Below are 14,549 nucleotides of genomic sequence, written 5' to 3'. Positions count from 1 at the left end.
GGGCAATAAGAAGAGCTAGAATATGGCCTAAACACCATTTTTCCATAACTTGGTTGGTATCTTTTAAGAAATTGAATATTTTAAGTACATTGTCTACGGTTATGTTTTTTAGGAGTTTGGAAGGTTGTGTGGAATTGAAGTGGAGTTGTCTTTTGGTGGACAGAGCTGGGCAGTTGTCGAGGATGTGTAGTATGCTTAGGTTGTTTCTGCAATATGGACAAGCAGAAGGGGGTGTGGATGAGAGTAGGTGTTCGTGAGTTAGTTTGGAGTGGCCAATTCTTAAGCGGGTGAAGATACTGGTTCGCGTTTTCGATAGTGTAGATGGGAAAATTGACTTTTTGCATTCAGGGTTGAGGTTAGTGTAAGGGTGGTTGAAATGAGTCCAGGTGTTGTGTTGCTGTAAGTAGAGGTAATGAGTGATAAGCTTGCGGATGTCTTTTTGCATGAGGGGGTTGAACGTGATGACGGGAGAGAGGTGTAAACTTTTGGCTGCAGAGTCGTCATGTTCATTTCCGGTAATACCTTTGAGACTTGGGGCCCATATTATTTTTGTTTTGCCAGGTTTTTTTATTAAATGGTCGCGTATTTGGGAGATTGTTTGATTACTGTTGTGAATATTGTCCAGACTTTGGAGGACAGAGAAACTATCGGTGAAGACTGCGAACTTGCCTTTTATATTAGATGCGAGGGTTACTGCCTTCTGAATTGCGAAGGCTTCTGATGAATAGATAGAGCTGTAACTTAGTAGTCGACCACCTGTTAATAGTTTGCCGTTGTTATCAACGACAGCAAAAGTTGTACTGTGGTCGATTTTGGACCCATCGGTAAATAATAGGGATCTATTGGCTAAATCTTTCTTGTTGACTAATTCACGATACAGCTGTTTAAATGTTTCAGGACTGGTGTTATTTTTTTTGAAGGAATGAAGACTATGATTGATTGAGTTCGGATGTAGGAGCCATGGCGCCTGGCGGCTTACCGTCGAACAGGTTGGAGGTATTTTTATATCCAGGTCGTTAAGGTTGGAGATGCAATGTCGTATCGCGGACTTTATTTTGTAAGTTCCTTTGTGCATGGAAGCGTTTTTCAAGGTATCAAATAGAGGTCTGTTGGTTGTGGTCAATATTTTCGGAATGAGCCTCAAAGTGGCCGTTTTGTATCGTTCAAGGATAGATGGCAGCCCGGCCTCGGCGAGGACGCATTTAATTGGAGATGTTGGGAAAGCGTACACGCTTCTGCGTACTGCCGTGTGATAAGGTTTAATGAGAAGTTTAAGATGAGAGCTGGCGCATCCTCCATATATTGGAAGACCGTAGTCTATTTTGGATAGAATCAATGACCTGGTTATGTTCACAAGTGTGTTGGTGTGAATATGTGGGTGCTTTGAGGTAAGGTATTTGATTATGTTAAGTCGGGCTATAAGGTTTTTTTAGGTAGATACAATGTTCTTTGAATGTGTACTTGGTATCGAAAATGATGGCCAGCACTTTCAGGTAATTGACATTTTCTATGGTTGTATTCATCGTGTTTACTTGTAGCTGGGGGCAGTTGGATTTTCGACAAATGTGTAGAATTTTGCATTTGTCGTGTGCTAAGATCGCTCCTGAGTATTGTCCCCAGGAGTTAATATCTTCCAGCAATTTCGACAGAGTTCTTTGTACGTTGTTTATGTCTTTAGATTTTGTATAGAAGAAAGCGTCGTCGGCATATATTCTGAAGTCTAAACTTTTGTGCACGGATGTGACTTTATTTAACTGTTCAAAGGCTATAATAAAGAGAACTACGGAGAGGGGGGAGCCCTGTGGAATACCGTTTTCAAGTGAGTATATGGGGGGAAAAATCGTTTACTCGTGTATAGAACTTACGATTTGTGAGGAATGATTTTATGAGATTGTATATCTTTGGTCCAACTCCCCAGGATGTTAGCTGTTCGATAACGATATGGGCGCCGATGCGGTCAAAGGCCTTTTCAAAGTATGTAGCCAAGATTGTGACGTGGTTTATCTTTGTTAGGGAGTCTGCAATGAAGTGTTGTAGTGGGAGGAGTCCGTCCAGAGTGCCATGTTGTTTTTTGAAGGCGATTTGTTTGTGACTGATGAGATTTTTTTTTGTTATGAACCACATTAGGCGTTTGGCGATCATCTTTTCTAGAGTTTTGCCCATGCAGGATAAAAGGGAAATGTGTCTGTACCCGTCGGTTTTGTTTGTTTGCTTATTAGGTTTTGGTATAGGAATTATTGTGGCTGAAAGCCATGGGTGTGGGTAGCAGCCGTGCTGTAGGATTTTGTTATAGAGGGATAACAGAGATTGTTTGCAAGAAATGGGCAGGTTGTATAGCCTAGGGTAGGATATTCTGTCTCTACCGGGTGACTTGCCTTTGGCGTGTTGCAGGGAAAGTTGTAGTTCTGTTGGACTAAAATCAACTTCTAGGCTTTGTGCATCGCCTGTTAGTTTATGAGGGTTATATGTTTGGGATAGTATTGATCTTTTGTTTGTGATATAATTTAATGGGAAGTTGGAGTCCATTGCGTAATCTGACCAAGTTTTTCCGAAGGCGGTGGCAATATCCGAAGAGCTGGAAAGTATCTTGTTGTTTGGGAGTCGGATTGTTGTAATGGGAATTGATGGGATGCCTATAAGAGACTTTATGTAGGCCCACATTTTTTTTGGTGTGGAGGTAGGGTTTATTTTTTTTGTGAATGCTGTGATTGATGAACTTTTTTCAATTTTGACGGATTTTTTGAACAGTGCGTTAGCTTTTTTGTACTCTATTAAGTTGGGGAGGGAGGGGGTGGATTTGTATATTTGCCAAAGCTTTTGTTTATTGGTACGAAGAGTGTTTATGTCTTTGTTCCACCATGTTGAATATTTTCTGATGTGCGAGGTATTACTCTGTGGGATAGCTATATTGGCAGCAATTTTGATGGCTTTTGTAATTTTTGATGCATGTTGGTGGACGTTGGTGGAGTTCCAGTTACCGAAGTTTCTTTCACAGAGGGATTGATACAGTTGCCAATTGGCGGCGTCTGTTTTAAATTTTGGCAATTTTTTGAGATTACAGGGAGGTGAGTTGGTTTGTATTTCACAAAGTATTGGGTAATGACCACTTCCATATAGGCTTTCGAGTACTTGCCGAGTGCATCGAGGACTTAGATTGGCGTCAACTAGCGTAAGGTCAATGTGTGTGAAAGTGTTGTGTGTAGAAAGGTGTGTTGGAGATCCGTCATTTAAGATGACAAAATTTTTTGTTAAGATTATATTTTCCATCGTTATACCGCGAGGGTTTGGTTTTGGAGAGCCCCATAATGGGCTCCAGGCATTGAAATCACCTAGAAGTAATGTGGAATTGTGGGTGTGGGATAGCAGAGGGAAAATATCACTCTCAGAGAATTTTTGATTAGGAGGTATGTAGGTGTTGATTATTGTGAATGACGGGGAAAGATGGAATTCGATGGCTATGGATAAAGGCATGGAATTTTGGAATATTATTCTGTGGGGTATATCGCGCTTGATAAGAATGGCCACTCCTTGCTTAGAAGTGTTATTGCATTGGCTGTTGTTGAAGTACCCTGTATAGTTTTTTGGTGTGACTGCGTGTTTAATGTGGTGGGGGACATGGGTTTCTTGGAGACATATCAGATGAGATTTCGTGTCTTTGACTAAGAGATCTAGCTCATTGTAATTGTTAAAGTATTCTTTGATATTCCACTGTGCAATTTTAACAGACATTGTTATGGTACATAATGTAGGCTATACAGCAAGTAACATACTGATGATATAAAAATACTCTAATTTTAGTGGCTGAGCTTAGTATGTATGGATAAGTGTATGTGTGTGTGGTGATAGATATATTTTGTACAGATTTTTGTGGAAATTGTGTGTATGTAAATAATAATTTGTATGTAAATATGTTATTGTGTGAACGAGGTGGAGTTTTGGTCCTTACTGAGCGTTGTTGCTTTGTCTAGGTATTCTTCGGATGTTGCCATTGTTGGAGATGTAGCTAGTATGTTGTTGTTTGTGGTCGCAGATGAAGCTCTGGAGTGTATTGTTTGTTTGTTGTTGTGAAAACGTGTGGATTTCCATGGTACTACTTTTACTTGTTTCGCAGGTAGTGTAGTTTGGTGAGATAATAGGGGATGGGTATTTGTAATTTGCATTTGAGGTTCCATGTGTTTCGTTTGCCGGTAGGCATGTGGGGAATGGTAGATGAGATGTGATTGTGGTGTTGTTTTTGTTGGTTGGTGTTTGTTTTGGTTTCTTTTGTTGATTATAGGTTTTCTGTGTTATTTTTGGTTATTATTGAAGGGATGATGGTATTTTGTTTTACATTTTTTTTTTCTTCAGGTACGTTGCTTTTTGAAGCGACGCTTGCGTATGATGTGGAGCTGACCTGTATTGGATTGCGGGACTTGTAAATTTTGTTGGGTTCGCGCATAGAGCATTTTTCTTGGGTTTTTATTATAAGCACTTCTTTTGCTTGTAGGTATTTCGGGCAAGAGTTGAATGTTGCTGTGTGATCTCCAGCGCAGTTTGCACAGTAGATTCTTGTGCATGGTTCTGGAACGTGGGGAGGTAAATTGCACGAGGCACAAGCCTTTACAATGTTTTTGGGTGTGCCCAATTCTTTGGCATATTTTGCAGCGCATTGGGTTGGGGTAATAAGGCCTGACGGTTGTGTTGACCCATGCGATGTTTATTTTGTCGGGTAGATGGTAACTGTCGAATGTGAGGAGGACGACTCCGGTTGGTTTCAAGGTTCCATCGGTTGTGCGTTGGAATTTGTATGCATTTGTGACGTTGTATTCCTTTAATCCTTCTACGATTTCAGTTTCTGGCATGTTATTTAGGAATGGAGCATAAACCGTTCCTTTGACGCTGTTGAGTCCTTCGTAGTATTTTGCCGTTATTTCGCATATACCTAATATCCATAACCATATCTAATATCTGAGACACACTTCACTAGACAATCCCATATAGAATTTAAATACTACAACGTTTATCATACCGTCCACCCGAGTAATTGTGCAAGAGGTGGTAGTGCCATAATTGTAAAGAAAAACATTGATCAATACGAAGAACCTTATATAAGTGCTGATATTTTTCAAACTACCACTAACACAATTAAAACAAAAAACCAGCCTCTCTCAATCACTGCTATATACTGCCCACCGAGGTACTCTATCCCCTCAGGCAAATTTAAAGAACTTAAAAATATGCATAAATTTAAGTTTATAATGGGTGGAGACTTCAACGCGAAAAATACCATCTGGGGGTCGCGCTTAACTACGACAAAAGGACGGGAACTATATAAAGCAGCACAAGAAACGGGCTGTGAGTTTCTATCAACAGCTAAACCAACCTACTGGCCAACAGATGTCAACAAAACCCCGGACTTGATCGATTTTTTTCTTAGTAAACAAAATATCACACAACTATGTTCAAATCAGTGAGGGAACTGATCTTAACTCAGATCATTCCCCAATATATCTAACAATCAGCGAAGCAATTGTCGAAAAAGACCAACCACCAACTCTATACAATAAACACACAAATTGGAAATTCTTTAAAAAAGTCATCCAAGGCAATACATGCAATAATTCCTCGATCACAACAGAGGAACAACTAGAAGTAGCAGTTTTCAAGTTTACACAAGATATCCGAATATAATAATATAATAACCGAACGAGAGCCAATCCGATGACTTATATCCCTCCTTAGATCAAGAAACAACTCTAATCCCACATATAACTGTGAGCGAACTGAAAAGAGAAATCAAGCAACTAAAAGACAAAAAGGCACCTGGATTTGATTTAATCACAGCGGAAGTATTAAAGCAACTACCCAACAAAAGTCTAGTAAAATTAGCCAATCTATTCAATTCGTCGGTCCGACTCCAGTATGTTCCAAGCCTGTGGAAAGTTGCAGAGATGATTATGATTGCCAAACTAGGAAAGGATCCACATATTGTTTCTTCATACCGCCCAATCTCCTTGTTGCCACAAATTTCAAAACTACTAGAAAAGCTCATTCTAAATCGCTTAAAACCAATAATTGAATTTCGCAACCTGATACCTTCACACCAGTTTGGATTCCGCTGTAAACACTACACCATAGATCAGGTGCACAGAATTACAGCTGAAATAGAAAAATCGTTCGAAGAGAATAACATATGATCAGCAGTCTTCCTGGACGTCGCGCAAGCATTTGACAAGGTTTGGCATGAAGGCCTTAACAACAAATTGAACTCATGCTTGCCACTTCAATATAGTGCATTTATGAAATCGTATATAACTGAACGGAATTTTCGCGTAAAACAAGGGAATGAGTATTCCAAATTGCAGAAAATAAACGCTGGCGTGCCGCAAGGAAGTATCCTTGGACCCCTTATTTACCTTATATATACGAAAGATATACCAACACCTCCAAGCACTATGATCGCCACCTTTGCTGACGACACAGCAATCCTCGCAACAGGAAAAATAGCCGAAGTAGCTGCAACTAAACTTCAAACTGCTATAAACGCAGTAGAAAAATGGACGAAAATTTGGCGAATAAAATTAAATAGTAACAAATCAATTCATGTGACCTTTACGAATAAAAAAGTAAACCATCACCCAATAATGCTACTAGGCGCTCCAATTCCATACGCAAATACTGCCAAATATCTTGGTATAACCCTCGATGCTAAGCTACGTTGGAAGGAGCATATAAAAATAAAACGAAGCAAACTTAATTTGAAAATATTAAAAATGAACTGGCTCATTGGACGGAATTCAAAACTCTCCATATACATATAACAAAATAATGATATACAATCAAATTATCAAACCCGTGTGGTCTTATGGCGCTCAAATTTGGGGCTGTGCCAGTCAAAGTAATATTAACATAATTCAACGATTTCAAAATAAAATTATCAAAAATATTGTCAACGCACCTTGGTACGTTCGCACTGCAGATATTCATCGTGACCTCTGCATTCCTACGGTCGCTGAAGTTATTAAAATACAAGCAGAAGCCCACTCTATGAGGCTCCAGAGGCACATTAACGAGGAAGCCAGCAAACTTCTCAACACCGCAGGCCTAACCCGACGACTAGAGCGAAAAAAACCATATGATCTTATCGGTAGTTAATGTAAAGAAGAGATTTTAAAATTCTCTTCATAAAACCCCCACATAATTGTTAAAATCATACTGCTTGTTAGTTTCCCTTAAACTAGTTGTAGTGTCAACAAACATTGTATACCTATATATAGTTAAATGTTTGTAATAAAAAAAATTAAAAAAAAATTGCGCATATACCAGGGAGAGTCTTGGCATTTAGGAATTTTTTTGCGTTTGTTTGGTTTTTCACTAAAAGTATTAAGCTTCCATCCGAAACTGGGATTATCTTGTTTATGTCTCTGCATATAGCCAGTAAGGATTTGTGGATCGCGAAGATGGAGTAAGCTGAAAGGTTTTTTTTTTGGGTCGCCGGTTTTCACTATGATGAACTTTGGATCATCTTTTTTGGTGACCGGGAGTTCAGGAAATTCTGGAAATGGATTTTCGGTTTGGTTTTTTTTTTTTCTTTTTGCTCGGGGGCTGGGGGATAATAGAGCAAACCTATTATCCCCAAGGTTGGTGGCCCCAGGGGCCATTTGACACTGAATTATGTTGATTGTCTGCGGTTGTTAAGTGTGTGTACGGTGAAAGTGGGTAAATTTGAGTAAATTTAGCACAAAGATAACACAAATAGCACAATAACACTAGGTTGCTGTTTAGGCACTGAGCAATAATGTGAAACACTGTAAATATTAATAGCCGAGGAGCGTTGGTAACCGTTCGCGGTGAATGCTTGTCGGTGACTGTGATTTACAAGACATATTTACGTTCAATATTGACTATTTTCGAATGGTCGAGAAAATTGGCATAAGGGCGAGTCGTTTTATGAATGAAAGTACTTTGATCTTAGAACTATGAGCTCGAATTTATCAATGAATTTTTTTATGATAAGTTTTTGTTGTTCAGTACAATAGTTGAAACAGTTCGGCGCCGCCGCGACTACTTCAGACTGTTCAGCACTATGGGAACTAGAATTATGGCCGCTGCGGCTGCGCCTATTAATGCATTTTGTTCTTGTAGTCGCTAGGCATAGGATTTTAGCTTTGAACGACATACGCATTTAGAGGAATAAAGTGAGTGTCCTGTGTGTGCGGTTGTATGTACATGCATATGTGTATATTAAAAGCATAGTTTTGCTAGAATTTCAGAACACAAATATGTACGTACATAGTAGGGGTGTCCTTATTTTGGGAAAGTTACTAGATCATCGTTCACCGGGTCTAATTTTTTTCCTTTTGGTATAAAAAAAATAACTGCAAAGTTTGAAGCCGATCGGGCTTCATTTGATGGACCCGGAAATCGCTTATATCTGAAAGATCCACTAATAGGTGTAAAAAAGACGATTTTTTCACTTTTTTACTTTATTCTGTATTTTTTTGCTCATGGTTGTTGCTTTTTTTTATTAAATTACATTGAATAAATATTATTACATTTCATTTCAAATATATTTTACAAAAAAACCACCTAACAGGAACATTTTTCATTTAAATTTACAGCATGTCAAATGAAAATATAGTCGATTTCGTATCGTTTCTTGTTGGGGTTTTTTTAAATATATGTAATTATATTTTTTTTTCAATCCTACATTTTTTCAAATATATACGTATTTTTCCCTTTTCCACTAAATCGTCCTGCATGTCAGCCAACCCCGCGCAAGGGTCGTGTGCGACTCGGCGCCACGCCGGTAGGTGGCCGCGCGAGTCTTCTCTCCCATAAATGATATTATGCGCAGCGGCTTCAAAGCGACTTTGATATTTTGACAAAAAGTTTATCCCTGTGTCGTATAAGTGCTGCATCACACATCAAGTGCTTTCTGCGAAGTTTATTTGGAACATATGGCAAAAAAAATATCACCATGTCGGATAAACCATCGACCTCAAGTCATTCAAGTAGAAGATCTGTGAAAAATTTGAATAACATTGATTTGATCGGCAACACTGCGCATCAGATCACGGGCGCCAAACTTCCGTGCATCAAACAAGTGTTACAAGTGATGTTCCATAATATGCGATTTGTTGGACTTACTGCAAAAGACAGTGCAAAATTGACCATAAGTGCAGCTGTAATATTTTGGCAACAAGCTCGCATTCCAATTATTAATGATGATAAGTGTGTGAAAAAGCTGATGAAAGTTTACGACCAATGGAAAAACATACAAAGAACTGTCCCAGATAAAAGGTCAAATGCACAAAAGCAAGTTGCCGAACAATTTACTCAAAATCTTGATGATTTGTTTGATATTGCCATCGGTGATGCGTTGGAAAAAATTCGAATTGAAGAGGACAGAGAATTTTTAAAATTGCAAAGACAAAAAGGTCGTCCAGGCTGCATGGTTGGTGTCGATATGAAGTTATTTGGGCGAGAAAAACGTACGCAAGAACGACAAGAAAAAGAAGAAGCGCGTAAAAGAAAACGCGAGGAAGAGATGGCTAGATCTTCAGGTAATTTATTGCAATATGTCATAATTTCAAAAATCATATTTGATTGTGAATTTTTTCAGATGTCGTGAATTGTGATGATGAAGATGCTGAAATGCCATTTTGTGAAACGATTGATGAAGAAAATGAACCGATTGACGATGACTGGGAACCAGAGAAAGTAGCTGGTAACGCAACATCCGCCAAAAAAAGAGGCCGAAAAGAATTCAACACAGCAAGATTGGCTGCTGCACTTGATAATGCTAAAGTTTCGGATGGTATGGCCGTGCATATCCCCATTGCAGCTGCTGAAGCATTTGGAATACGGGCTGAAGAGTTAGCTATCAACCGTTCAACTATTCATCGCGCTCGCCTGGAACATCGATTGGAAGATACAAAAGATGTGATGGCTCGGTTTCCCGACAACGTAATTAAAACTTCAGCTTATATTTAATTTTTATTGGGTTTTCAATTTTTCATTTTAAAATAAATTTTTTAGATAAATACCGTTGGATCATTAGTTGTTCATTGGGATGGCAAACTACTACAAGATTTGATTGGTAGACTCAAAGTTGAGCGCATAGCAGTTCTTGTGAGCTACAATGGGACATCCAAGTTCCTCGGAGCACCGAAAATTGAATCGTCAAGTGGAGAACACATTGCTGCTGCGGTTCACGAGACATTAGTTAAATGGAACATTGCGGAGTACGTGCAAGGCAAATGTTTTGACACAACTTCAAGTAATACCGGCACAGAAAAAGGAGCTAGTGTACTCTTGGAAAAGAAACTAAAGCGTCAGTTGTTAGATTTATCGTGTCGACATCATGTTTACGAGATTCTTCTGTCGAGCGTTTTTGAGGTCAAATTATCACCTAGCTCGGCACCAGAAGTTCTAATTTTTGAAAGATTTGCCAAGTCTTGGACAAGTTACGATTTGGATTCGTTTTGCAGTGGTCTCAACGAAAAAATGGTTCTTTTGCAAATTGATCAAGTTGAACAAGAGAACATCAAAAAATTTTGTTTTGATCAGTTGACAAAGAATCAAATTCGAGACGATTATAAAGAGTTTCTCGAATTGGTTCTTACATTTCTTGGAGCAGGACCGTTCAACTTCCGTACACCAGGACCAACGAGTAACGCTCGATGGATGGCAAAAGCTATTTATTGCTTGAAGATTTTCTTATTTCGACAACAATTTCAGCTTACAAAAAGAGAAGCGAATGGTTTGCGCGATATTTGCATTTTTCTCATCAAACTTTATATCAAGCCATGGTTCAGATGTACGAATGCTATAGCTGCTCCTCTCCAAGATTTGAACTTCGTTAAGGCTGCTGTTCAATACGATCAAACTGATTCTGCAATCTCAAAGGCAGTTACAAAAAAATTGACTCATCATTTATGGTATTTGTCGGAAGAATTGGTAGCCCTAGCCTTCTTCGATTCAGATGTGTCTCACGAAGAGAAACGCCAAATGGTTGAAAAATTACAATCCAAAGAGCCAGTTGTGAAATTAAAAAACGGTCGAACATATACTAATTTATCAACATTTGAAAATTACACTTTGAAAGATTTCGTTTCAGAAAATACGAAGAAATTTTTCAACCGCTTTGGTTTGTCAACAACGTTTTTAGAGTTTGACCCATCGACTTGGGAAACGGCATTTGATTACGAAGAAGGTTGGACTTTTTGTCAAAATTTGTTTGTTGTTAATGATACAGCTGAAAGAGGCATCAAATTTATAAAAGATTTTAACAGAATTTTGACGAACGACGAAGAAGAACTCCAATTAGTGTTGCAGTTTGTGCAATCATATCGCGAAAAATTCCGTTCCTATAAGAAATCTGACTTGACACTCTGAACTTTAGTGAGTTTATTTAACACCCTTACTAGAAAATGTAAAAAAAAGCAACAACCATGAGCAAAAAAATACAGAATAAAGTAAAAAAGTGAAAAAATCGTCTTTTTTACACCTATTAGTGGATCTTTCAGATATAAGCGATTTCCGGGTCCATCAAATGAAGCCCGATCGGCTTCAAACTTTGCAGTTATTTTTTTTACACCAAAAGGAAAAAAATTAGACCCGGTGAACGATGATCTAGTAACTTTCCCAAAATAAGGACACCCCTAGTACATAGGCTGGGGTATTATGTGTGCCATATGATCCATTGAGCATGTGTTAGGCAGGAATTCGATCATCCGGGTATTTACTTCCTAATTATTGTATTTAAATATGATAAGACGATGCATCGTGAGATTGGCCATGTTTGCTGCAGTGCGTATGCACATACTCATGTATGTTACACTATAAGAGTTGAAGATGCAATTGATACCAAAATATACCAAAACACTTGTATACTCTATGTATTCTCGTCTAAAATTAATTTCGACTAGAAAAACTAGTAAAAATTTTCATCAAATTTGTATGAAATTTTAAATTTACTAAAACACACACAACAAAATGTGAGGTCGTTTTATAATGTATTTTGTTTAAATTCTTCTTTTTAAATTAAATTAACAAACATTAAAGTTACTTTGATTTTGAATGTAGGCGCATTTTATATCTAGTGTTAGTATCTTTGATTGTTCACTTAATTTTATTTGAAAATATAAATTGAATAAAATTACTTTTATCCAGGGAACATAAAAATGCACAAGCAAATTCCTTGGAAAATGCCGTCGGCTATTCGTCAATTTGATTTCATACAGAAGCCAAAAACTGAGCACAGCCAATGTACTCGTATGTATGTACTTGTACCAGAGAATGCTAAAAACGCTAGTAGAGGATTTCATATTTTTTTCTGTGTTTACCACACTAGTAGAGACTTTCGTGTAATTTTTCACCACTTTAGTAGGGAATTCAACACGCTAATAAGGGATTCGCCTTATTTCATGCCCACAGTGAAGCGAATAAATTTGCGATTGAGAAAGCCGTGCAGGCAGTTAATTTGTGGTGCAGAAGCTAAAGTCGGCGGAATTATTCGTTTTGTTTTTCGCACGTATTTAATTCAGGTTCCAGGCCTGAAGTCATATTTTTTTCCTTGCACAATTTTTTTTTACAATTCATACCAGGAAAGTTTGGTAAAATTTTTGAGTTTATTTTAATTATAATTGCTTTGAAATAGTCTGTTTAGATTTTTTATATTTGATATTTAGAAAATTCCTTTTCTGTATAATTATAATTTAGAAAGATTCATTAGCAATTATAGATTGGCGCAAACCTGAAAGACGTATCGTGAGCACAGTTTTTGTTTCGTGTTTGACTCAGGTTCAAGTCCTGTAAACATTTTTCTTTGCTCGATATTTTTATTTTATTTTTTGTATTTGGTTTAATTAGAATTGATTTAAAATAGTGTATTCAGGTTTTTCTAATACCTGTTATTTAGAAATTTATTTTCTATATAACATTATTCATACTTCATTCCCAGCAAAACCTGCGTGACCGAAACTCTAACACAATCACACTCTTTTGTATGTTACAAACACATATGCGCTCGTATTTGTTTGAAAATCGACTTTTTTTTTTTTTGGTTCTCCGTCACCTTTGGAGAATGTGTAAGCAGTAAGCGAACTTTATTCATATATTTTTTTTCATTTTTTCATCAGTACAAATAAACAAACGCCGTAGCCGAATGGGTTGGTGCGTGACTACCATTAAGAATTCACAGAGAGAACGTTAGTTCGAATTTCGGTAAAAACACCAAATTTAAGGAAAAATTTTTCTAATAGCGGTCGCCCCTCGGCAGGCTATGGCTAACCACCGAGTGTATTTCTGCCATGAAAAAAAGCTCCTCATAAACATATCATAAAACAAAATAAAATAAATGTATAAACAATTTTTTTTTTGTGATTCGAACACAGGATCTTGGATCGAAACTCCACATTGCTACGGCTCGGCTATCGCGCTATTCTGTCGACAGTGCGCTAAAAGTTATTTTGTTTGTCGCTACGTTTATATGTAACTGGCACTGAAACGAATCCATATGTATGAAGGGGATAGAAAATCACACGTACACAAAATTTTTCGCACGATTTTCCCTACGCCCTTAACAAAGTGATTATAATGAGCAATGTTCGGTGACCGTTTAACGGTTACGCGTGACGGTAACGTGACCGGGACTCTTCCCTACAAGACAGTGCTGAGCACTTTTCACAAAAATTCCAACACATTTACAAGTACATATTTTATTAGTCTCTAATACATGCTCATTATCAGAATAGCATATACAACATTTTTTAATGGGGAAATCAAATATTTCATTTGATATTATTTTCCCCTGTTCGGTGTGACTTCTATCTCTCTTTTACCAATAGGAATTTTATATAAGTGAAAAATATTTCTACTGTACTTTAAACGCCAAGGCAACTCATTTGTATGCTTATAATGTGGCTGCTCTGAAAACAGTTCTAGTGGGAAATTTAGCTGTATTTGTTTCATAGTTGTTAAAGCCGAGCGAGTAGATGCTTGGCTAAGACTTGAAAATTTGAGAGTTCGAATCTCTGAGGATGAAACACCGAATTGGTGTGAAAATTTTTTTTTAATGAAAACAAAAAAATATTGAAAATTCGTGAGTTCGAATCTCAATGAAAACACAATAATATAAATTTTATAATTTTCGGCCCCCACCGATATTTGTATCTGGAGTGAGCAACATCCAGCCACTTCAAGACCTACTCTTAAATGTTGCCGTAGATGGCTTCGTATTAAAAGTTACTGGAGGAAGCGAGGTTAAAATCCAACCGCAGTCAGCAAAACAATACACTGCAATAACTGCGGCCCTAGCGGAAAAGAAAACTGAATTCCTTACATATAAATTAAAACAAGAACGTAACTTTAATGGGTATGCATTCATCGACACCCACAGACGACATTCGTGAAGCAATAGAAAACCTCGGCCACCAAGTGGTAAATATTTGCAATATGCGTCAATGGAAAACAAAAAAACCGCTTCCAATGTTCTACATTAGCCTCAAAGCAGGCAACAAAAATAAAGAGTTATATGCATGCGATAATCTGCTTTATACAAAAAT

General features: G+C 37.7%; 1 protein-coding gene across 1 annotated transcript; it reads left to right on the top strand.

The window, feature by feature from the left end:
* The first annotated feature begins 8,959 nt into the window (after window positions 1-8,959).
* LOC128869806 (uncharacterized) lies at window positions 8,960-11,641 on the top strand. Its single transcript, XM_054112406.1, has 3 exons — window positions 8,960-9,545; window positions 9,605-9,948; window positions 10,021-11,641. The coding sequence occupies exons 1-3, from the start codon at window positions 8,960-8,962 to the stop codon at window positions 11,377-11,379; spliced, it is 2,289 nt and encodes a 762-aa protein (XP_053968381.1). The 3' UTR covers window positions 11,380-11,641.
* Window positions 11,642-14,549: the final 2,908 nt, after the last annotated feature.

The sequence above is a fragment of the Anastrepha ludens genome, chromosome X (assembly GCF_028408465.1).
Source record: "Anastrepha ludens isolate Willacy chromosome X, idAnaLude1.1, whole genome shotgun sequence".
In the NCBI taxonomy this organism is placed as follows: Eukaryota; Metazoa; Arthropoda; class Insecta; order Diptera; family Tephritidae; genus Anastrepha; species Anastrepha ludens.
The sequence above is the reverse complement of the archived record's forward strand: the minus strand, read 5'-3'. Positions and strand labels throughout refer to the sequence as shown.